This window comes from Gossypium hirsutum, chromosome A12 (genome assembly GCF_007990345.1).
Source record: "Gossypium hirsutum isolate 1008001.06 chromosome A12, Gossypium_hirsutum_v2.1, whole genome shotgun sequence".
NCBI lineage: Eukaryota > Viridiplantae > Streptophyta > Magnoliopsida > Malvales > Malvaceae > Gossypium > Gossypium hirsutum.
Genome location: NC_053435.1, coordinates 81,116,140 through 81,141,344, shown reverse-complemented (window position 1 = coordinate 81,141,344; position 25,205 = coordinate 81,116,140). Strand labels below are relative to the sequence as shown.

Here is a 25,205-nt window from a genome sequence, read left to right as displayed (position 1 = left end):
AATTAATAGCATTAACATAATAACTCATGTGGTATTTTACGTATATTTCACTACCAATATAGATAAACTTTTTAAAAAAATTTATGAATTTTTTTTATTTTTATGAATTATATATAAATGGCAACACAAGTAACCACATCAATGCCATTAAAATTTTAATAGTTGAATCAATTTTCCGTCTAAAATTTACACATTCAACTTGAGTATTCCATAATCTAATAAAATTATATAAAAAAATATGATAAACAATAGAATAAGATAAAGCTATCAAATTCTACATTCCTAAATAATATTAGCAATATAAAAATATTTAAAATTATATAATAATAAAAAATCTTAAAAATAATTTTTTATTTGTTGTCTTTTTGTCTCATACATCAACGTCGCACGTTTCCCTCATTGAATTGTTATGATCACTATAATGCAATGATGAAACCCTTTTTATTTTTTAAGAAATAATAATTGATATTTTCACTTTCAGACCAAGTTTCCATAATTGTTTTTAGAAAACCCCAGACATCAATTTTTTGGTACTATAATAATGGAAATCATGAGGCTTTTAGGGATTGAAATCAGGGACCCTTCCCCTATATTAATTAAATTTTGAATTGAAAATAATGGGTCTTTTTTAGGTTAGCTGAATTAGTGGGTACCAAAGTTAGAAAAAGATTTATGTAAAATATAATGGATGGCAAACGAAGAATCGAACAAAAGTTAGACTAATTCGAAAGAAATTAGACAAAACCTACATAATGTATACGTATTAGGTGGGAGATCGATCGATTTAAATCAGTTTATTCTGATAGGTAGGAGTGAAGTTGAATTTTTTTTTAAAGGAAATTGCAATTAAATTAATTTTACCTAGAGTTAAAATGTAATTTTTATTATGTTAACTTATAATTAGTTTTACTGTCAGATTATAATTTTACTTCTTATTAATTTATAATTTTATGGATTTTAAAATGTTTAAAAAGATAATTTTCTATTTTAATGGGACAAAGCCCTGTCTGTCCCTGATGCCGCCTTACTCAATGTCAAGGCAATCAAGTTGGAATTATTTGATTTTTTAAATTATACTTCTTAGTATATTTACGATATTGAAGATATGAGTTAGAATTCTATTATATATATATATATATTTGATGTTATAAGTACAAATATGATTATACTATTAAGTGATGTTAATTCTCAATGGGAGAATGCATATCTTAATTTTGGAGAAAAAAATTTTAAAAGAAAAAATCATGAATTCTGAATAAAGACGGTAAAACAGATATAATATATTTATAATTATAAATAATATATTTTCGAATAAATATAATCGGAATAAATCACATTATTTAATGGACAAAGTATAATTTTATTATTATATTAATTTGTAATTTCTTAAAAATGGCGAGACTAATAGAGAAAAACGCTACTGTCAGTCCTCCTCCCTCCACCAATATGCATGGACTCTCCCTTAAATTATTCAAAGTTTAAGTCTCCTTGTATATAGACTTTGTCTCAGATCGTTATCCTTTTATTTTGAATTGAAATTATTTCTAATTAATCGGAAATGTATTATTTAAAATTTGTAGTATGAATTTTACAATCACGAGCTAAAACATATTCTTTACCATAAAATTAAAGTGGTTGTTTTCTCGGATTTCATTCGAAAGGCACGATTTAGGTTCCTAACTTGAGACCCTAATGCAAGAGGCTTGGCCGAAATTTATTTCGGCTCTCTCTCTTTAGTTGTGATTAGATTTGATTATGTGTCGGGCTATCTGTCCAAACTTAAAGATTTGTCCAAAAAGTAAGAGGATTTTGGTAAAAATATGGGCTCGAAATGGGTTTTGATGAAAAATAATATTCGTTTTCTAAATGGGATGCTCCTCGGGTAAAATTTTTCTACCCATGCTTGGCCCGAATCTACCTCTTTTTTTTTGCTACTATTTTACTGTTTTTGTTTAGATATTGTATAATTGTTATTTTATTGTTAATTTTACTACTATTTTAGATGTATTTCTTACTAAGTTACAACTATCTTAATATTCTTTAAGTATAAAGATTTTTTTAATATATTTTCAATTTGTTGGGAATAATTTATTTTAATATTTTTTATTATATTTGATTTATTATTTTTTAAAATTTATTTTTATAAAAAAAATTTAACATGTATACATTAAATTAAAAAACAATTCTTAATTTAAAGAAAATAAATGTATTTATCTAAAAAAAATTAACCCAATAGAAAAACTTTTTAGTAAACAAAAACATGAAAGATTGAAACCTTTTGAAAGAAAATAAAAATTGAAACATTGAATTTATTCATTAAATCTGTTAGAAAAATAGATTGAAAAAATAATAAAGGCTAATAAAAAATAAATAAAAGATACAATTAGGGCCATTTTGATAAAACATACAAATATTAGTGGCCAAATTTATCATTAAGCCTTTAATCAATAGGAAACAGTAAGTAATAAAAGTAATGATTTCAATAGTCAAGAAGCATCCAATGTATAATCCCTTGTCGTATTAAGGAAATCCGTGTACGTCTTTCTTGATGTAATAAAAAATTAATGGAATAAAACAATATTTAGTCCTTGAATTTAATAACTTTTTTTAGTTTGGTCCATTTTAGTCTTGGAATTTGAAAACCTTTTTTTAAATTCAATCTCTATATCTAGATTTTGTTAAAGTGTATTGATGTGGCGCGATTTTTGGAAAATTATATAAAAACTAAAATGGTTAAAATATGTTTTAAATTTTTGTACTCTTTTTAGTGTCATTTATTTTATTTTTAGGAATTTTTAGTTTCATTGCCTTTTGGATTTAAACTTACAAGACAACGAATTTGATAGAATAATTTTAACATTATTCACAATTCAACTTGAATTTTTAAATTCGATAAGTAAATGGATTACATTTTTAAAAATAAAAGTAGAAAGATCAAAATTTAAATATTCGAAGAGTACAATAACTTAGCATATTTTAGCCACCTTTAAATAAAAAAGAATATTGAAATTTATTTTAAAATTAGGTGATAATATGACATAATCTCATAGTTTCACGTCAACATTTTAAAGGCCAAATTTTAAAAAGCCGTCAAATTTTAAAAATAGGATAAACTACAAAAATAGTCACTTTTGTTTGTCTCAAATTATATTTTAGTCACTTATGTTCGAAATGTTACGTTTTGGTCACTTACGTTATTGTTTCATTACGAAGTGGTCACTCTACCATTAAGCTTCGTTACCTCCCTAAAGGCGGTCTTATGTGGCAGTCTAAATAGATTTTAAATGCCAACTTGAATGTTTAACTGCTGGGATGAAAATAGGTTTTTAATTAAATAAATTTAATTTGGACTATCACATAGGACATCCAAGTTGGCATTTAAAACCCATTTGGATTGCCACGTAGGACTTTAGGGAGGTATAACAGAGTTTAACGGTAGAGTGACCACTTCGTAACAAAATGATAACGTAATATAAGTGACTAAAACGTAACATTTCAAATATAAGTGACTAAAATGTAATATGAGGCAAACAAAAATAAATATTTTTGTAGTTTACCCTTAAAAGTAATGACAAGCCAATAAAAATCTAGGGACCAAATAAAATAAAATATTAAAATTGCAGACTAAACGTTGATTTATCTCTAAAATAATTAATTAGTGGACTAATCCGTACCAAATTCTTACTATGACTTAAAAGTTAAAGTTTATTGATTGATTGGATTAGATTATAATGATTCCATCATCAATTGAGATTATTCTAAATTACTGTAACTTGTTTGAATGAAATAATAAAAATATTTATTGGCAAAAGAGGGGTTGCTTTTTAGACATTAAATGTATAATGCCAAATTTAGTCCCTAATCTTTACCTTTTTATTACTTTAATCCCAATTCTCTCTTTTTTTAATCACTTTTAACCCTAACCTTTAACAAATTGTTTTTTTAATGTAAATATTGATTGAATTGTTAAAATTTTAATTGCCTAAGTGACAACATGTATGTACTTCATCGTTGTTGTGAATAACTTTATAAGTTTTTTTTTTTTATACTTTTTGAATTTTTAATATTTTTATATATTAATTTTTTTTTTGAAGTACACAAAGATTGATTGACACATTATTACATATGTGTCGTTAAAACTTTAACAGTTCGATCAATTTTTTCATTTAAAATAAATTGACAAAGTTGATAGTGAAAATAATCTAAAAATAAAAAAAAAGCGAAAATAACAATAAAAAATTGAATATATGAGAATAAATTTATCATTACGTATTTGATAAATAAATTAACGAGATAAATATTAAATTTATTCATAAACGTGTAATTTGATATATAAAATTTGATTTAGTGCAATTGTATATATGAAATTTGAATTGTGATTCATTCATATATATGAAACATTGATCTTAATTCAATTGTACATATTTAAATAAATAAATAAATGCATTTGTTTTCATATTTGATTAATATAATTATTCGAGCATGCAATATATCAACGTAAAATGGTATTAATTCGGTGATTTTATTGATGATTTGTGAAAATTGAAATAAAACAAATTTTCATATATAAAATTACACAAAAATAAAGTTAACGTATAATATTGCACATTGAATAAAAAATTATATATAATTTTGATGTTTATTTTATTTCGAAAACAAATAGATTGAATTATTGATGAAGTGACAAAATTATAAAAGCATGAGGTTATAAAAAGTGGTTGGGGGCGATGGGTAAAAAAATAATAAACAAAATGGGGATAATTACATATGTTCAATTTCGCTTAAAAAATTAAAATTATATATACATTAACCGAAAACTTATTGATTTGAGTGTGTTTAAATATGAATTATATTCCAATTTAGTTAATTTGAGATATGAGAAATTAATGGGTAGTTTAAACTAAGGTAATTGGTATGATATTGTTTTTGTTTTGGTATTGGTATTACCGATGTGTTTCAATGTACTGTCTTGAGATTATTAATGATTTTATTCTCAATTTTTTAGTAAATTATATATTGTACACATACAAATATATCTAAGTTGCATTTATATAAATATATTTATATACGAATATAAAATTTAAATTTATTAATTAAATTTAATAACTTAATTTAGAAAGTATATTTTAAAATTCAAGTGTAACTTTTAAAATATTTAAGATAAAAAATAATAATTAAGTATCAAATCTTTATACTAACCGATACGGGATGATACAAGCCGATACATGTTAATTTTAATTGAAACGAGCCAAATCACACTAAAATGACTGGTACACACTAAAATTTTGATCAAATAAAAATTATTTTACTTGATGTAGATTGAAGACTGAAATGATTTGTACTATCCGGTACTGATATCGGTATCGGTATCGGTACCGGTACCGTGGTTAAATTGAGATATGAGAAATTAATGGGTGTTTGAAATTTTGAAGTTATTGACAAGGGAGAAGTGGCCCAATAACAGATACGATAGCCCAAAGGGCTGGATTTTTGAACCAAGCTTCAAATTTTGTGGTTATGGGCTAATATGACATCATAAAATGATAGGATAAATTAACATTCAATCCCTAAATTTGATAAATTTTTTATAATTTGTTCTTTGAATCTTTTTGGTCCATGTTAATTTTGGAATATAGCAAAATTTCACAATTTGATTCTGTTAAGGTGTGATGGCGTTACCTTTTGAGTTTATGCTAATTTATCACTTGAAAATTTTGAAAACATTTATATAAAATCTAGAAAAATACATTGATTTTAATTACAGATTATGAAGAAATTATAAAAATAAATTTAAACTTATTTTTCAAGTAATTGTGTGGCACATAGAGACGGAAGTCAGAAAAATTTTCTAGTGGGGGACAAAACTAAGTTGTATATTTTTAAAGAGTTAAAGTATAATTTTACATTTTACTAAATTAAAATATTGTAAAACTTAAAAGACGGAAAATAAAATTAAATGTTTTTTCAGAGAGCATTACATAATTATAGAAATTATTGCAAGTTTATAATATTACATGACACTGATTGTACAAAACATTACAGAATTTATGCAAATCAATATAAAATTTATAATATTTTATGTAACATTGATTATAAAACACATTCTACTATAAATAAACTATAAAACATACTTCCAATACATTTTAATAATCTACATCTTTATAATTTTTAAATGATTAAATCAAATTTTTATAATTTTTGAGAGGTCAAAGTACAATTTTACCATATACTAATTTGAAATTTTATAAATTATAAAGAGACTAAAAATTAAAATTTTCACTTTAGGGGTTTGGGAAGCCTGTTGTGTACTCAAACTTCAAAAGTTTCAATTTAAATGATTAAAGCGTTAAAATTATGTCAATGAGGTCATTTTATCAATACAACCATTAGCCTGGTCATTAAATGCCAAGCTCAAATACAACGTGGATCATATATAAAACATGTGAATTAAATTGTAAAAACACGAGCAATTACCACATAAATACCTTGAATTTGACATGTTGAAAAAAAATATTTCTCCAAAATTTTTTCGATAATATATTTTTTAGCATGTAAAATCCAACTTATCTCTATGGTAGGCATACACATTTTTACAATTCATTCAACATATTTTTGAATATTTCCACACTAGATCAAAGTTGGCATTTAACTTTATGGAAGAATGGTTAAGCCAACAAAAATACTACTCAATTAATATCATTTGAACTTTATGTACCAATTTAAAATTTAAACTTTAAACGATAGTTTAAATGTTTGGTCTAATTCACCGTAATATTTTATAAGTATCAAATATATACTCTTTATTGTAATTTTGATAAAAGTATCAGGGATGCTCTTATTTTAGAGGTTAGTTTTTGTTTTCCCTCTCTACTTAAAAACGATGAAATTAATTCTTATATATTAAATTAAAGAGTAAATTAATTTTTCTATTAAAAATTTTATCATTTCTACTGTTAAAAACTAATTTATGTACGTTATAATGAGGTATACATAACACACTACATGTAAATGTTTGGTTATTCTATCAATAACACCATTTTTAATAGTAGAGGATAAAAATGCAATGACTATTTTATTTATTTTTTATTAAAATAAGACGAAATATAATTTAATTTTTAATATAGAAATGTTTATAATATTTTATCCATGAGGGCGGGCGCAGTTAACCACAGAAGATGACGTGGCACATGAGGTGTAAATTGAGGAATGCCATGTCGTCATCATATGAAGCTCCAGGTTTCTGCTTTCTGACAAACAAATAAATACGGTAACTGTAGGAAACTAAGAAACTGCTACCAAATCTTTGTCTCACTTGCTAGTGGTTATTTATTTATTTATTTCTGGAATTTATTTCAAAATTTTAGATTGATTACCATTACAATTGTTTTAAAGGATTAATTTGTCTCCATTAAGTTTTTTAACTCATTGGTATATATATTATTATTAATATAAGAGGATATGGGTTTAAATATGCTGAAATGTATTATCCTTTTATTTATAAATTTTTTTGTCCTATTTATGAGGATGATAATTCTTTGTACTTTTGCTTTTATATTTTTTCGAACTCTTTTCTCTTTTGAATTATTTTCGCTTACTTCGGTATCTTGAGATAATTTTACTTTGTGAGAGTTAGGCTAACTCAGATACATTTTAGGCTAACTCTAAGCAAACGAATAGCTTAAATCAACACGAATTATAAAATTAAAGTTCTAACTCTGTGACAATTGATATCTTTAATATCTAAAGCCTTAATTATTACTGATTATGTTATTATTTCATTAGTATACAATTTGATTAGATTTATAAAAAAAAATATTACAAGGCTTAATTAAATTTATTAAAAATTTTGAAGAGTTGAGTTAAAACTTTTTACAATTTTTAGAGGATTTAACTAAAATTCTTAAAAGTTTTGAAACAACTTAATTAAAGTTTTACAAAGTTTTAGATGACCTTATAAAGATTTTGCAATTTTTTTATTATTATGTTCTACCATTACTCATTGTCTCCTAAATTTAGATTTCATCAAAATTTGGATTTTTAAAAAAAATTTATTAGAAAGAATTTTAAGAAAAACTTTAATAATTCGGTGAGTTAAATAATTTTTTTAATTAAAAAAATCAAATATTAATGTTACTAATAATTTAATTATTAATTTTTAGTGCAACAATTGAATGTAAGAACATGTGAGAAAACAGCACGTGAGAGACCACCAAAAAGGTTCCTCCTTTTCCTCGCACAGGAAAAACTTTACAAGATCCACGCGCTCTCAAAGCAACAACGTACACGCTCTCAAAATAGTTGACGTGTCACTCTCTCATGCTCCCAAAAGCCAGCCGTCACCACCACACCTCTTTCAACAAACCTCTCTTAACATTTTCCAACGCAAAAAACTAGAAAAGAAGCGCCGCATGAGAGAAATGCGGAGCCTCTTTTGACTATAATATATATCGCCTCGGAGATCGGACCCTTGAGTCGCCGGATAATCATCGACGACTGTCCGAGACTCCGCCGGAGCCACCAGAAAAGTACTTCTTACCGTTTCTACGGCGAGAGAGTGGATTTGAATATATTGGCCGTGTTTTGGTTTTCGATGGCTTCGGAGGATGTGAAGACTAGTGAATCAGCTGTTTCGACGATCGTGAATCTAGCTGAAGAAGCGAAGCTCGCTAGAGAAGGCGTTAAAGCTCCCAGTTATGCTGTTCTTAGTATCTGCAAGTCTCTCGTTGCCGGCGGCGTTGCTGGTGGAGTGTGAGATCTCTCTCTTTCTCTCTCGCTGGCGGAGATCGTCTCCGACGTTATTGAATTTCTCAAGTTTTAGAGGAAATAAATTTGAAAATGGATCTTTTGCTTAATGTATGCAGGTCACGAACTGCCGTTGCTCCTTTGGAACGTTTAAAAATCTTACTTCAGGTTCGTTAAAATTTTTAATGTGCATTTTATTTAGATTAAGAAAAATAGACAATTTAAATTTGTTAATTAATTTACCTCTTTTGAAATAAAAATTTCAGGTTCAGAATCCACATAGTATAAAATACAATGGAACAATTCAAGGCTTGAAGTACATTTGGAGAACAGAAGGTTTTCGCGGATTATTCAAAGGCAACGGTACTAATTGCGCTCGCATTGTTCCAAATTCTGCCGTCAAGTTCTTCAGCTATGAGCAAGCGTCAAAGTAGGACTCTGACACTGTTCAATTCATCTTTGTGTTGTTAGTTTTTAAGTAGTAAAACTCAAGTAAATTTATCATACTGAAATTGGTTATTGTCTTTAAGACTATGTTAGAGGTACGATTCGATGTGGGTGAAAGAAAAAATTAATATTAAAATTATATTTATAAAAAGCTTATTCAACAATTGAGATGGTAAAGTAATTATAAATAAGTCTTCTTTAGGCTCGGTTCAATTTTTAGACATCTCATTTTTAGTTAGTTTCTTTAAGCATTTCATATAAAAATAGTAACAAAAAGTAAAAGCCGAAAAACCATTGTATTTATATTCATTATTTTATTAATAATAGATTTTTAACCTTGACTGAGCGGGTGCTGAGTTAACTTGGGATACCAACTCAGGCTAATTATATAAGTATATAGAAATAGATATATAAATGTTTATTTAGTTGTTAGTTCCCACAGACCACAATATCGTTAATCGGTCTAAAGCATTTCATACTAGTGTGACGCATAAATGAATTTGGTTATGCAATCACATTCTATCAGGCTTAAGGTCTTTTTTGCACTGCTCCTGCCACGCACATTCAATTTCTGAACAGAAGGAAATGTGTTTTGTTTTGGCTGATTGTTCCTTGTAATTGTTTTTGACAGGGGAATCCTATATTTGTATCGACAGCAAACTGGTGATAGTACGGCTTATGTTGTCATTATCTTTTTGCTGAGCAATCATCGCATCTTTGTAACTTGCATTGTTTGATACACATCGACCTTGTTATTACATTGATAAGTATCAATATGTTCATTACTATTAGGAAGGACCCCATTCATGGGAATGCTCTGCAATGATGTCGTCATGTTTGGCATTAAATTTATGTATTAGTCCATAAAGTATTGAAAGCTCATGTAAGGCTTTTTCCCTTTGTTCTGTTAATTCTGCAGATGATGCTCAGCTCACTCCTCTTTTACGCCTTGGAGCTGGAGCATGTGCTGGAATAATTGCCATGTCTGCAACTTATCCAATGGACATGGTACGAGGCAGGCTTACTGTACAGGTATTGTCTTAAATATCATTTACTTGGCAGATGCATGAAGTTAATGTTTAATCGCTGGTTTTGTCTACCTCAAATATTATCAAAAGATGAAGCTGCAGAAGGGAATACTTAGTAATAAACAATAAACTTTAGTATAACTTTTTTAGTTCCTTGATTTATTTGTGTAAGAAGAAAATTTGGAAAAAAAGTTTAATTCTTCAATACAAATATTGATTCATTTTAAGCTTCTATATCTTCTTTCATTGATATCAGGGATTGTTCCTTGTAGTTTGACTGAATGGGCTTTTAATCATTTAGTTGGGCCTATTGCAGACAGACAACTCTCCTTTTCAGTATAGGGGAATGTTCCATGCTCTGTCAACTGTGTTGCGTGAAGAAGGCCCACGAGCATTGTACAAGGGTTGGCTTCCTTCAGTCATCGGAGTTGTGAGTCATTTAGTTCTTCTATTCAGAGTTCATGCAAAGTTTCCTGTGCCTCCCTTATTCTCCAGTCAAAATAATCAGATGTTATCTCGTTTGCAGCTTTAAAAACTGAAATGTTTACTGTTCAAATCCTGGATCCAAAATGTTTATTTGTTTAAGGAAGTTTTTTTCATAGAATACTGCCTTTTTCTTCCCAAGGAATGCAAGCAGTTACATGATAGTTTAAGGGAGCTAGGACCGAGTTGTTTACAGGACAAGCTTTTGGTAGCCATGACATCTATATCTATTCGTTTAAGAGGGGTCTTCAGTTGAATGTCTATTGTTTATTGATTTTTGAGTGTTATGGATGTGATGACAGCGTGCCTTCTTGGCAGCACATAAGGGCTTTCAAAGAGAAAGAAATGGGGAGAAGTGAAGCATCCTTCTTTCTAAGGGTCACATAACTACCAGATCCACACAAAAAAATCAGCTTCTCCCACTTAGTACTTTCTTCGGAATTGCCGTTGCTTTTATCTGTTATGACTTTTACTTTCTTGGTCTTTTGTCAGCTCCATCGTGTTCCTACGAATTATGCATAATGCTTGTATCCCCATTTTGGGAGGTAAAAAATGATGACTGAGTTATTTATTGCATGTTCATTTGAATTCATCTTGTGTTTTCAGATACCATATGTGGGCCTGAACTTTGCCGTGTACGAATCTCTAAAAGATTGGTTAATCAAAAGTAAAGCATTCGGATTGGTTGAAGACTCTGAGTTGAGCGTGACGACCAGGCTTGCTTGCGGGGCTGCTGCTGGAACTGTTGGCCAAACCGTAGCTTACCCTCTTGACGTGATTCGAAGAAGAATGCAAATGGTAGGATGGAAAGAGGCAGCCTCTGTTGTCACTGGTGATGGGAGGAACAAGGCCTCTCTCGAGTATACCGGCATGATCGATGCATTCAGGAAAACTGTTAGGCATGAGGGCTTTGGAGCATTATACAAGGGTCTGGTCCCCAATTCTGTTAAGGTCAGTCTCTTCTGATTCATAAATGTTCATTTGTTTATAAATACTCGAATAACATTTTCAATTCATACTAAAATATCATCGAGACCTCTGCATTATTTGATTTTGATCTTTGACGAGTTTATGCACGGATTAGGCAAAGATTAGCATCTGGTTAAAAAGTAAGACTAATAAATACTGAGCACACATTCACTAACCGATGCAAATGACCAGAATGGGATGTTATATATGTCTTATAATCGAGTAAATCTTGTCCTTCAACTGTCAACATTTGATCGTTTATTCCTTTTCTCGTTTTCCAGGTTGTACCATCAATAGCACTCGCGTTTGTGACATATGAAGTGGTGAAGGACATTTTAGGGGTTGAGATTAGAATATCAGACTGAAATCGGGCCCCATTCAGGTTGAAATGTTTATGAGGTGTGTTGCTATTCTTTTTTTGTAGGCAATGGAACAGATAGAAAGGTGAACTAGGGACTGTTTTCTTAGTACTCTTATTTGGTTTCTCATAAATGAGTTTTAGAAACTTGTACACAGAGAGCTGCACCGACTCGGACCTAGACCGAGTCTCGGCTCATGACACTGCCTGCCTGTATGATGTCTTATAATGGCTTCAAATGTTTCCTATGTGAACACTGTACTCATTCACGTGTTGCGCCAATAAGGATGAAGGAACAATGCGAATAACCATTTGTTTGTAATTATCGAGCAGAGCCGAGCTGAGTTCGAACAGCTTAGGCTGCATTCGAGCACTGCAATATTAGAATGTCTTGCGAGTTTAATCGAGTTTTTTTTTTACTTTAATATATATTTTTTATATTATGAAATTACATCTTATTATATAAAAAGGTTAATTACGAATGAGCTTGAGTACGAAGATAAGTAGGTTTAAATAGCTCTCTAGAGTATAGAAATTGATGTTTGAGTTATAGAATCTTGAATTTCAAAGTTTGGACTCTGCTTGATATGATTACACTCAAGGATGTTGTTATCCATGGTTTTGTTTTTACGAGTTCCAATTCCATTATCTATGAAATTACCGATTAAATTAATAGTACATTATTATTTTAACCAAAATAATTTAATTTCATACCATAGATATGATTGAACACTTATTCAATAATTTTAAAATGTAAATTTGTTACCATTCCATTTATATAATAAATAAATTTTAAAAGAAATTATCTGTCTCATTTTTACTGTGGATTCGATGAAATCTAGTAGAAATATTATGTCAAACGAAAAAGACAAATGAGGCATTTTAATCTCTCGCAGAAAGTAAATTTTTAGATTAATAGGTAAAATTATTTTTTATTCGAAATAAAGTAAATTAATTTTAAAATGTGAATATTTTTTAATTTTAAAATTGAGTAAAATTAATTTTAAAATGTTAACATTTTTTATCTACATAACTTTTATTAATATAATAAATTTTATTTTGAAGTTTAAACAATTTATCAATTTGATGCTAATTAATAAAATTATCTCGTAAATGTATAAATATTGAGATTAAATTTTTAAAATTTTTTAAAATAAAGATAAAAATAATAAAATATATAAATATTGAAGATCAAAATTTTAAATATATCAATTCAAATTATGTACAATGTATTGAATTACTTTAATTTTTTTTAATACAAACTATTTTACTCAAATTTGAAATTAGAAAGGACTAAAGAAATTTATTTACCAAATTAATACATTAGATCAGTTTTTAAAATTTTTGTATCATTCCATAATTTTAAATTTAATTCAATTTACCTTTAAGTTATCTTAGATTCTAGTATTATTTTTTTATGATTAAATCAAGTTCAACAGAATTCGGACGTTGATTAATCAAATCAAGTTTCAAGTTCGACAGCTAACAGAAATTAAACACCGCAGGAGGAACGACGACGTTCTGAGCTTGTATCAGTTGGATCACTGAGTAGCTCGAACGATCCCGTCTCTCTGTTTTCTTTCTCCCTCATCAGCTCACTGACACTGGTTCAACTGCTTCCCTCTCACGGTTTTAGAAAGAAAAGATAATGAAGTGGTACTTAGTAGCTTCTCTTCTCACCATCCTCACCAGTTCTCAGGTTTTTTAGTAAACCTCAAACCCTAATTCCCCCCCCCTTTTTCATTTTGCTTATCCCACTCTATAAAATTACGATCAGATCTATACATTCATCTTTTAAATTTTGCAGGGGATCTTAACAACTCTATCACAAACCAATGGCAAATATAAATACGATTACGCCACCATCCCTTTCCTTGCTGAGGTCTTTAAGGTAACTTTTTTTCCTTCAAAATTTCACTTGAATTTTCTTAATTTAGATCTAAAGATGGCTTGTTATTTTTTTAATATAGATTTGTTTTTTTTAAAGCTTATCGTATCAAGTGTTTTTCTATGGAGAGAACGAAAGAAATCGCCGCCGCCGAAAATGACAACGGATTGGAAGAGTGTTAGATTGTTTCCTATTCCTTCAGTTATTTACTTGATCCATAATAATGTACAGTTTGCTACTCTTATGTATGTTGATACATCGACGTATCAGATAATGGGTAATTTGAAGATTGTCACTACTGGGATTTTGTTCAGGTGTGTGCTTACTATTAATTTCTGTATTTTGGAACTTTTTTTTAATGTACAAAATTGGGGTTGCTCATTGATGTTGTTGTTGTTTCGTCATTTTTTAGGTTGTTTCTTAAGAAGAAGCTTTCAAATCTACAATGGATGGCGATTGTTCTATTGGCTGTCGGAACAACGACAAGTCAGGTATACTCCGGATTCAAAACTAACTGTTTATGTTTTTCGCACTGTGTTTTGCGCTGCAGCGGTTATCAATGCAAGTTTGTATCTGGTTAAGATGTTATGAATGATAATTGTACTAGAAGACTAGTTACGCTTTGATTTGGGATTGATATTTCTCAAGTGTTGGAAAATTAGCCTCTAATGTATTTTGATTTGTTAAAACTTGAATCCCATGTGAGAAATGAGAAATCAAGCAATGGTTTTGCTAGATTTGGAATAACTATAGAGAAATCGAATGAGAAATAAGTTGGAAGAACTAATTAATATGATGGTCTTCTTTGCAGTGAGTTAAGTGAATAAAATGTTTTGTATATTGTTGGAGAATTTTCGAGATAGGAAGGTGAGAAGCGAAAACTAGTTAAAAATGAAATATCTCTTTGTAGGAAGCTGTTGTATCTCATTAGGACCAATAATATATGCTCTTGAAGCAGTCTATCTCCTAGAAAATTTTAAAATTTCTTGTTTTGTTTTTGTGCGAGCGATTTTATGTCAACAATTTAGTGGAGTATTTAGTTTTCAAATATCCTTCCGTCTTATCAAGGTCAAAGGATGTGGAGAGGCTTCGTGTGACTCCCTGTTCTCAGCACCAATTCAAGGATACATGTTAGGAATTTTGTCTGCTTGTCTTTCGGCATTGGCTGGTGTTTATACTGAGTTCCTGATGAAGAAGAACAACGACAGCTTATACTGGCAGAACCTACAGTTGTACACGTAGGTTTCCCTTTTACAATTACAAAATGTTCATTGCAAAGTTCAAGTCATTTAAAGTGATTAATATGATCATTGGTTGGTTTATTCTGATTCGACATTCCTCTTCCAGTTTTGGTTCAATCTTCAATATGGCACGGCTTGTAGTGGATGATTTCAGAGGTGGATTTGAGAAAGGACCTTGGTGGCAACGGCTGTTTAATGGGTACAGCATCACAACCTGGTTGGTCGTGCTAAATCTAGGTTCTACCGGGCTTTTGGTTTCATGGTTAATGAAATATGCTGACAATATAGTCAAGGTACCTTCTTTTTGGCTTGATTCTGCTTTTGGTTATGTATGCATAGGGTGATTGTCATTTCATCATATATTTTTTGTGGTTTTATATTTGAACTTGGAGATTTCTCCTTGTTATGCTGTATGATCATTGCAATTTTGGATGGTAAATTCATATTTTCTTTATTTTTTTCCCCAATTTCTCTAACAACAACTATTTGCTTTTTACTTATTCTTTTAGGTATATTCCACATCGATGGCCATGCTATTGACAATGGTTCTGTCTGTGTTCCTCTTCAGTTTCAAGCCAACACTTCAGGTAGGCTTCATTGCTGTGGTCTGAGCAAGATATCCAGCCTTTAATTTTGTATGTAGGTGTGTTACTTTAGGTAAAAAGACCTTCCAGACCCTTTCAATTTTGATATTAAGTAAATTGGTACCTCTAAAAAAGTGGAGCAATTTTAGTCCCTGATAATTTCGAAAGTCTGCAACTTGGATCCATCAAAATCAAGCGAGCTTTGTTACTGAAACAATTGTGATTAAATTGACAAGGACTAAATTACTCCACTTTTTTTGAGAGGGACCATTTTGCTCATTATTGAATTTGAGAGGGATCGGAGATCTCTCCCTCTCTTTCAGTAACTCGCATGCACACATACACAGACATATTCCACAATCTTTTTATCAACTGTTGTCTGAACTAGATAAGCCCTTAATAGGTGAATGTACTTTAGAGGTCCCTTTTTTATAGAAATCTGATTAAATTAATCCCTATACTATTAAATGGATCAATTTAGTCCTTGTACTATTAAAAAGAATTAAATAAGGCCAAATTGGAATAGAGTTAACATTTACTGTTTTGAAAAAATATCATTTACTATTTAACGGAGTTAATATTTTCAATGTTTTATGGTTTTTTAAATAAAATCTTTTGTTTGGAATTGAACTACAATTAAAAAATAATTTTCAAGACATCTTTTATATAGAAAATGTTAATTCTGCTACAATTTTGACTTATTTGATTCTTGTTAATAGTGTTGGGACTAAATTGATCCAATCCCTATGATACAAGGACCTCTCAGGTATTTTAACCACCCTTAATACGTAAGTGTGTCGTAATTCGTAATTCGCGTTCCAAACCTGGATGTTTCCTTTCATTGTTAACAAAAAGTGTTAAACACCCACACAAACACACATGTAGTCCAGAATATTTGATCAACTTGTTGGGTAATCTACCTGTTAACCCTTTCTGTTTTAATCATTTTATATAGCTCTTGAAACATACAAAAACTTGCTTGCCACATTTTCACCATTTCTCTAACCTTGGATCATATATTTTTGTTTTCTCGGCGTCATTGCAGCTTTTCTTGGGAATCATTGTTTGTATGATGTCACTACATATGTACTTCGCCCCTCCCCATATGCTCGTAGACATCCCGCCAGCAATCAAATCCGATCCAGAGAGCCTCGTCAATGTTCTGGTCGATCGTAAAACAGATTCATGATGATCACAGCACCTTTTCTCTAAAGTATGTAATTCTTTTGCTATTCTCCTATGAAAAAAAAGAAGGAAAATTAGTTTATTAATATTTCATATATTTTTTTACACAAGGAAATGAAATTCATCCAGTAGGTAATTAGTAAGATATTTATAGTTGAAACCATATGACATGATAGGGATTAGTTGTAACAAAGGTCAACTGATCATTTTTCATTACATTTTGAATTATTAGTAGACACTTGTTTATTAAAAACATTCATTTAAATGTAGATTAATTGCTGCAGTTTTGGTATTTCAGCTATTGCTAGCTATGGTAGAAATCAAACCATCATTGGTGGTTCACCATTTTTCTGTATACTAACTTTTGTTTGTTTATTAATTGGGTTAGTTGCATCATAAGTATTCGAACCATGGTTTAGATTTTAAATTGGTCCTCGTATTTTAAAATCCTCTAATTGAGTCTTTAAAGTATTAATATTATATTCTTTCTGTCGACCTGGCCATTAAATGTGAGCTCAAATTAGATGCATATACCTATTACATGTACCACTTGGATTTGGTGTGCTGGAAAAGAATTAAAGAAATATTCACCTTTAAATTTTATTGATTCTTTTTTTTTTTACAAGTTAGACCCAAGTTCTTTATACGGTACGTATACACTGTGTTTACAATTTGATACACTGTGTTTACAATTTGATTCTAGTACGACTAAATCGAAGCCAAATTCAAACAACCCGATAGTAGAGATGGGGCAGTTTGTCTTTTTTTTTTTTTTCACCTGACTCAATATTCCCCACTTAATCCTATTCTACTGCTACAATTTTTAATTATTTATATATTTTAATAAAAATAGAACAATAGTTTTTTTATTATATTTTAAATAATGCTATTAATTATTTTTTTAGGTATATATATTGGATTTTGTCACACTGAAAATATGGGTGTGAAAATATTTTATATTAACATTTTTTTAATTTTTTAATAAATAATAAATAAGTGGAATGATAACAAATTTATATTTTAATATTATTGAATATGTATTTGATTATTAAATTTGTAATTTTTTAATTTAAAGATGATATAAAAGAAGAAAAAGATAAAAAAAGTTATCATAATGATATTAATTATAATTTAAAAGAATTTTTTTTTGTTTATATTAAAATAGGAAGTTTAAAATTTCTAAAAGTTAACTTCTAGATAAAATGATTTTTATTATACTTGAATGCATTTTTTATATAAATACTCCAAAACCTTTAAATAATTATGTTCTATAATTTCATCGGATTGGTTAAATTATGATCTAAATATAAAATTGCGGTATTAGTTTATAGTTTTTGGGTCCATTTTCGTTAATTACACCAATAGAAGGATGCCATGATACTTAAAAAATTGAAATAATAATAAATTTAGCCCTCAACATTGACATATTATATTAATTTAGTCATAATTTTAAAAAATTAACCCTCAAAATTTACAAATGGTCTCAATTTGATATTAAAAAAAATCAAAGAAATATATAAAAATACATAAATATTTTCAAAATAATAATATACTTAAAAAATATATATAAATAAAAAATATTGTTGACAATAAATAATAATATATAAAATCTTAAAATACATAAACATCTTCAAAAAAATATAACAATAAATTTAAATCTTATATTAATATTAATATTAAATTAAAATAAGAAAACCCCTCCCCCGTCTCCCTCCACTGCTGTTGATGTTTTTGAAATTTCATAAGCATGGTGACTGTTGGTATTTAAGAACTATCTTGAAACACTAGCCCCATGGAATCATCTGGAGATCTATTGCAAGTTAAGCAATCCAATTTTCTTTTTAATAACCATTGTTGCTTTGCTTACTCATTGAGGACAATAAAAGAAAGAAAGCATAAAGCAGAGAGGGAGAAGAAGGGGCGGTGGGGAGTGTTTTTATTTATTTAATATTAATATTAATATCAATACCAATATAAAATTTAAATTTATTATTATATTTGTTGAAAATATTTTTGTATTTTATATATTTCTTATCATTTTTTTAAATTAGGATAAAATTGAGGCCATTTGTAAATTTCGGTTAATTTTTTAAATTTGTGACTAAATCAAATAATATGTAAAAGTTGAGGGCTAAAATTGTTATTATACCAAAAGTTCAATTGAACCAAAAACAATAATCTTGTTTAGTTGGTGACCAAATTTAAAAAATTCATAGTTGGGTGACCAAAAAAGAAACAAATCCATTGTTGGGTGGCCAATATAAAAAAAAATATAGTTGAGTGACTAAAAAAGAAAATGACCCATAGTTAGGTGACCTTAGGGGTGATCATAGGCCGGATTGGGCTCAATAGAATTTTATGCCCGGAATTGTGCCGATTCAAAAAATTGGTCTAAAATTTTACCTTAGTCCAGCCCGATCCACCAATATCATCTTTTATATAAAAAAATAAAAATAAAAATAATAAATCAAATGCACTAAAACATTAAAATAATTTTTTTTCCAATAATTTGAAAATAAATTAAAAAAATTATTTATACTTAAATAACACAAGATAGTGTAACTTAGCAAGCAAATAGCTCTAAAATAGTAGCCAAATTAACAAGGGTAAACTACAAAAAATGGTCCTTTTTGTTTGTCTCAAATTATACTTTAGTCACTTAGATTTGAAATGTTACGTTTTAGTCACTTATGTTATCGTTTTGTTATGAAGTGATCACATTACCGTTAAACTCTATTACCTCCCTAACGGCAATCCTACGTGGCAATCCAAATGGGTTTTACATATCAACTTAAAATCCATTTGCTAGGATGAAAATATGTTTTTAATTAATTAAATTTAATTTGGACTGCCACATAGGACATGCAAGTTGGCCTTTAAAACCCATTTGAATGGCCATGTAGGATCCTTGTTAAGGAGGTAACAGAGCTTAACGTTAAAGTGACCAATTCGTAACAAAATAATAATGTAAGTGACTACAACATAACATTTCAAACATAAGTGACTAATATGTAATCGGATGCAAACAAAAGTGACTATTTTTGTAGTTTACCCAATTAATAATAAAACAAGAGCTCTACAATATCAAAACAATAACAAAAAAATAGTAATAATATAATAACGAAATGATACTAAAACAGTGATAAAACAATAATATAAAGTAATAGTTTTTCTTTTTATAAATGTATCGGGCTGAGCCCAAAAAAAAAATTTTTATCTAAGACTTGACCATCTAAAAAACGAGCTTACTTTTTACTAAGTCTACTGTTGAAGACTAAATTTTTACTTAAATTCTTTCACTTTTCAAATGATTGTTCAAGCCGAGCTAAATGATTCAAACCATGAAGAGATGTAGGTGACTGGGGTGTAGTTGACCCTATCTACTATAAGAAAACAGCCAAAAAGGCATTGAAATGCAGAAAAAAAAAGTTTTATTTTTAAAATTTTCCCTCATCTCTGTTTTTTTGTTTTTTATTTTAAGTCTCTGGCGCCAAACACTCTTTTCCCCCATTTTGATCCGAAATTCCAAACCCTAGTTTCAGTAGAAAGGAAAAAAAAGAAAAGAAAAAAAAAAGAAAACAGAGCTAAAAAAAGTAATGCCGAGAGAAATCATAACACTGCAGGTTGGACAATGTGGGAATCAAATCGGCATGGAGTTCTGGAAACAGCTCTGCCTCGAACACGGCATAAGCAAAGAAGGCATACTTGAAGATTTCGCTACTCAGGTTTTCTTATTCTTTTTCAAAATTTCTCTTATTACTGTTGCTTTTTATTATCATTTTCTAGTTTAAATCTTCACTTTCCGGTTAATTATGAAAGTTCATGTTGATTTATTAGTTTCTTCGCAGATTTAGTACGGATGAAATGTCTGTAATGAATTTGCGAAAACCTACTTGTTAATTAAGCTGTAGGTTAAGTCTTGAAGTTTCATTAGGCATAGCTTACGGTGTAATTTAAATTTGTTGATATTTAGATAATTTTATGTGAGATGTAAAAGAATACGTAGTGACAAGTGAGTCGAGTCAGTTATAGCGAGTTAAACGGATCGATTCTCAATGTCTTTGATTCGATTGGCATGGTTGATGCAGGGAGGTGACAGGAAAGATGTCTTTTTCTACCAAGCTGACGATCAGCATTATATTCCACGTGCTTTACTTATAGATTTGGAACCTAGAGTGATTAATGGAATTCAAAATAGCGATTACCGGAATCTGTACAATCATGAAAACATCTTTGTTTCTGATCATGGTGGAGGTGCTGGAAACAACTGGGCCAGTGGATATCATCAGGTAGTTTCACTCGTGTTTTCTTTTGTGGTCAACTTTATTCTACTTTAGTAATTGAAGTTCATTGTTCCTTATACTCAAGTAATATTTTAACTTTCTTTTCCTATTGCGTTTATCTCATCATTATAGTCTGTCTTGAATGACAATCAGAAACTTGTGGCGGCTTCTGCACATTATTTCAATTTAACATGCTAGGAAAAATGTGGTGGATTTTTTTCCAACTAACAGTAATTATTATTTACAGTAGAATAGATAAATGGTTTCATGAAATGTTGAGGTTAGCAGGCTTTTTTTTTTTTCTTTTCTTCCATTCCATCTTCATTTTTTGCTTGTTTTATAGGTAATTGAGTATATTGTAAATTCCTGTGTAATGGTCTTACATGACATGTGTGTTTTGTGTTAGTTTTCTTTTCAATCATTAATCTTTTATCAAAATCTAGTTCCTTGTGTCATGATTTTGGTACAGGGGAAGGGTGTTGAAGAGGATATAATGGACATGATTGACAGAGAAGCTGATGGAAGTGATAGTCTTGAGGGTTTTGTTTTATGTCATTCAATTGCTGGAGGGACAGGCTCAGGTTTCCTCTTCTTCTCTTCATATTTTGTCTTTTTATCCATCTCTTTTGGCCTATCAAGGATTTTTAATTGATGATTTAAAGCTTATTATTTTCTCTTTTTGTTGACCTGTTGACATATGGTTGCTTGATTTGGCTGCTAAATTAGGACAATAGACAGTAGTATATTCGTCATAAGCTAGTGAAATTTTCTTGTAGACTTCAGCTTGGTTACAAACTTGACTACTCTCATTCTATAATGAAGGTATGGGTTCCTATCTGTTGGAGGCTCTGAATGATCGCTACAGTAAGAAGCTGGTCCAGACATATAGTGTATTTCCTAATCAGATGGAGACAAGTGATGTGGTGGTCCAACCCTACAACTCACTTTTGACTCTCAAGCGACTAACTGTAAATGCTGATTGTGTTGTTGTTCTTGACAATACTGCACTTAATAGAATTGCTGTGGAGCGTTTACATCTAAGTAATCCTACATTTGCTCAAACAAATTCTTTGGTCTCCACTGTAATGTCTGCAAGCACAACTACATTGCGGTATCCAGGGTACATGAACAGCGATTGGTTGGTCTTCTTGCCTCTTTAATTCCAACACCAAGATGTCATTTTCTTATGACAGGTTACACACCACTTACAGTAGAGCGCCAGGTGAGTTCAATACTCATGTCATACGCTATAAGTTTTGTTTTTTTCATATTGATCGTTTCAGAGTCTTGCATCACTACAGATTAATGTTTTTAGTCTTGTTTTGTATTCTTATAAAAAAGAAATTTTCTGTAATCTGATGCCAATATTTCTCTTCTTGGCAGGCCAATGTGATACGCAAAACAACTGTCCTTGATGTCATGAGAAGACTTCTCCAGGTAAGATATGTAAGTTGTCTTTTCTTTGCAGAACAGATTGCAATTTTCTGACCATAAGCTTTCTTGCAGTCAAAAAATATCATGGTTTCCTCTTATGCACGCACAAAAGAAGCTAGCCAAGCAAAGTATATTTCAATACTTAATATCATTCAGGGAGAAGTAGATCCTACTCAGGTATTGTAATTATGTTTTTCTTGGAAATTCTATAACTTTTGCAGGAAATACATCTATCAAGTCTCACATTTATTCGTTACTATTTTTTTTTTTTTAATAATGAGCATTCCCTTGATGATCTTTTTGTTGACTTTGGCCATTACAATAACATTTGCATTCTTTAGCAGTTTTAGTTATACCTTTGCTTAAAGAAGTGGAAACTGTCATAAGGTTGGTGTAGTTCTAAGATTTTGCCTGTGAATATGGCTGTAATTTTTTTTCCTTTATCAAGATTACCGGGCATCTTGCTCTTCTGCTGACTGTTACACTAAAAGTTTTCTTTTAGTTTGATAACTTTATTTTAGTTTTATTATGGTTCAGTATTATCTTCTTACCGGTTCTGGCTGCTAATGCTAAATAATTTCATGTCTTTTATCAGGTGCATGAAAGTCTACAGAGGATTCGTGAAAGGAAGCTAGTAAATTTTATTGAGTGGGGCCCTGCAAGTATTCAGGTATCTTCATAGTTGACGCTGTCTCTTTTGTTGCTTCTTCTTTCTTATGATATCTGAACCAACCTATATCATCTGTTTGTTCTTTTGGTGTTTTTGTAGGTTGCTCTTTCTAGAAAGTCCCCATATGTTCAGACTGCCCATAGGGTAACAACTCTAATTCTTGTTTTTCAAGATCAGATTGCTTATATTGCTGCAATACAGAATAATTCACAACGTTTTGGCCTGAATTTAATAATAACAACTTTGAGCATGTTTTTGTACGGATCAGGTGAGTGGTCTTATGCTAGCAAGCCACACCAGTATCCGGCATCTCTTCAGCAAATGTTTGAGCCAGTATGAGAAGCTAAGAAAGAAGCAAGCGTTTCTTGACAATTACCGGAAGTTCCCAATGTTTGCTGTGAGTTACTAGCTTTTATGCTTCCGTGGTTTTATTTCTACGCTATTTCCTATTTATGACTGTTTCCACTAAGATTTTTGTTTGTGTTTACATGAACCCATAAACACACGTCTTGCATGCATGAGTTTTTATGCAATGTACTTATAAGCTGCTACCATGTCTATTTACATGGACCGCATGAATTTGTAAACCTATGAGCAGGGCATGTCTCACTTCTATAGATTGGTTAAAGATCTAAATTCCATGAATAAAATATATAGTGCCATTTGTTAGTTGTGCTACATGCCATTTGCTTCCAAAATCAAATCAAATTTTGCAGTTGAATACAAAAGTAATTGCATTATAATGATGTTTTGTCCTACTTTGTTCGCAAATGTGAACAGGACAATGATCTTTCAGAGTTTGATGAATCAAGGGATATAATTGAAAGTTTGGTTGATGAATACAAGGCTTGTGAGTCACCAGATTATATCAAATGGGGAATGGAGGTATATGCCTTGCTGGTCGTAACATTTCCAATTTTGAGCATCTATTACCGTCACTGATAACAATGTTTTATGTAGGATCCTGGCCATAGTTTAAGCGCAGAAGGAAATGCCTCGGGAACACTGGATCCGAAACTGGAAGTGTGAACAGAATCGTATTTTCTCTCAGGTAAGGACCATAAGGTGTTAATTATGTTGAAAAGTAGGAGGAAATCATTGCAACATTTAGATTCTTTTGGAGATAGCTTCAGTCAAGAGTCGGTTTTTTGTGTTGTTAAAGCTACTTTATCTATGTTTGCAATACTACCTACTATAAGTTTTTCAACTGTGTTACTTAGGCTCGAGTTAGTGAGACATGAACACGTGCTCAAACCGATATAGAATCTGCAATCATTGTCATTGCCGTAGGTTTCAATGTTGTTCTCGAGTTGATATATAGAATCTGCTCAAGTTCTTACCTTTAACGGCCTCGTGCTTCACCAGTTCTTTCTTGTTTTTTGTTATACTTTTCCTAAAACTATATGATAAAAGGTCACCTGGTTGAAATTTCTTTCAGGATATCCGCATTAATATTAGGAACATTCTGGGGAGTGGATTGTAAAAAAATAAATTAAACTGTCATTTTTGTATTTGTCAAAAAAGGAAAACAAGTGTTGTGGATTATTGAAACATAGCATGTAATATGATATATTTTTTAGGGTGAGTTTGGATGGACGGTGCGTTTAGCTGCGGTTAGTGTAAAAACAGCGGTGGCGGTGAGATTAGATACTGTAGCGATACTGTAGCGTGAGACAAAAAATAAGTTAAACGCACCGCACCACAGTTAATCGCCCAAACAAATGAAGCCTTAGTTTTTATTTTTTATTTTTTATTCTAGGTACTTAAAATCATTTGACCCAAGAAATATCATTCCACTACTGTTTATCATCCAATCCATGTGCGTGGGTTCAACATAGCTTGTGCTCTATATTCTTCTATGGTCCATCCATATATTTGTTTGAGTATCTTTCT

At 30.0% G+C, this 25,205-nt stretch overlaps 2 protein-coding genes and 1 pseudogene across 6 annotated transcripts; all 3 read left to right on the top strand.

The window, feature by feature from the left end:
- The first annotated feature begins 8,337 nt into the window (after window positions 1-8,337).
- LOC121210901 (mitochondrial adenine nucleotide transporter ADNT1) lies at window positions 8,338-12,349 on the top strand. Of its 4 annotated transcripts, none has more exons than XM_041082816.1 (8): window positions 8,338-8,748; window positions 8,862-8,910; window positions 9,009-9,172; window positions 9,821-9,858; window positions 10,109-10,221; window positions 10,534-10,647; window positions 11,307-11,651; window positions 11,951-12,349. In XM_041082816.1, exons 1-8 carry the CDS (start codon window positions 8,591-8,593, stop codon window positions 12,032-12,034), a joined length of 1,065 nt encoding a protein of 354 aa, XP_040938750.1. In that variant the 5' UTR covers window positions 8,338-8,590; the 3' UTR covers window positions 12,035-12,349. The 4 variants fall into 4 exon arrangements, with proteins under 4 accessions (XP_040938750.1, XP_040938751.1, XP_040938749.1 ...); XM_041082817.1 differs by having other exon boundaries at window positions 8,361-8,748; window positions 9,821-9,852; XM_041082815.1 differs by having other exon boundaries at window positions 8,361-8,748; window positions 9,821-9,852; window positions 10,519-10,647.
- A 1,069-nt stretch (window positions 12,350-13,418) lies between these two features.
- On the top strand, window positions 13,419-17,217 carry LOC107948190 (CMP-sialic acid transporter 1). Of its 2 annotated transcripts, XM_016882659.2 has the most exons (8): window positions 13,419-13,726; window positions 13,835-13,918; window positions 14,015-14,229; window positions 14,328-14,406; window positions 14,984-15,153; window positions 15,263-15,449; window positions 15,666-15,743; window positions 16,786-17,217. In XM_016882659.2, the coding sequence occupies exons 1-8, from the start codon at window positions 13,676-13,678 to the stop codon at window positions 16,927-16,929; spliced, it is 1,008 nt and encodes a 335-aa protein (XP_016738148.2). In that variant the 5' UTR covers window positions 13,419-13,675; the 3' UTR covers window positions 16,930-17,217. The 2 variants fall into 2 exon arrangements, with proteins under 2 accessions (XP_016738148.2, XP_016738149.2); XM_016882660.2 differs by lacking the exon at window positions 13,419-13,726 and having other exon boundaries at window positions 13,863-13,918; window positions 13,998-14,229.
- A 3,033-nt stretch (window positions 17,218-20,250) lies between these two features.
- On the top strand, window positions 20,251-24,658 carry LOC107948192 (tubulin gamma-1 chain-like; annotated as a pseudogene).
- Window positions 24,659-25,205: the final 547 nt, after the last annotated feature.

What these genes read in the sequence shown, in the direction of transcription:
- LOC121210901 (XM_041082814.1), top strand. Translation starts at nt 8,591, where the DNA reads ATGGCTTCGGAGGATGTGAAGACTAGTGAATCAGCTGTTTCGACGATC. An exon ending in GTTTAAAAATCTTACTTCAG is followed by an intron (nt 8,911 to 9,008) that starts GTTCGTTAAAAT and finishes TAAAAATTTCAG; the next exon opens with GTTCAGAATCCACATAGTAT. An exon ending in TGGTCCCCAATTCTGTTAAG is followed by an intron (nt 11,652 to 11,950) that starts GTCAGTCTCTTC and finishes CTCGTTTTCCAG; the next exon opens with GTTGTACCATCAATAGCACT.
- LOC107948190 (XM_016882659.2), top strand. Translation starts at nt 13,676, where the DNA reads ATGAAGTGGTACTTAGTAGCTTCTCTTCTCACCATCCTCACCAGTTCT. An exon ending in CCATCCTCACCAGTTCTCAG is followed by an intron (nt 13,727 to 13,834) that starts GTTTTTTAGTAA and finishes TAAATTTTGCAG; the next exon opens with GGGATCTTAACAACTCTATC. An exon ending in ATGCTGACAATATAGTCAAG is followed by an intron (nt 15,450 to 15,665) that starts GTACCTTCTTTT and finishes TTATTCTTTTAG; the next exon opens with GTATATTCCACATCGATGGC.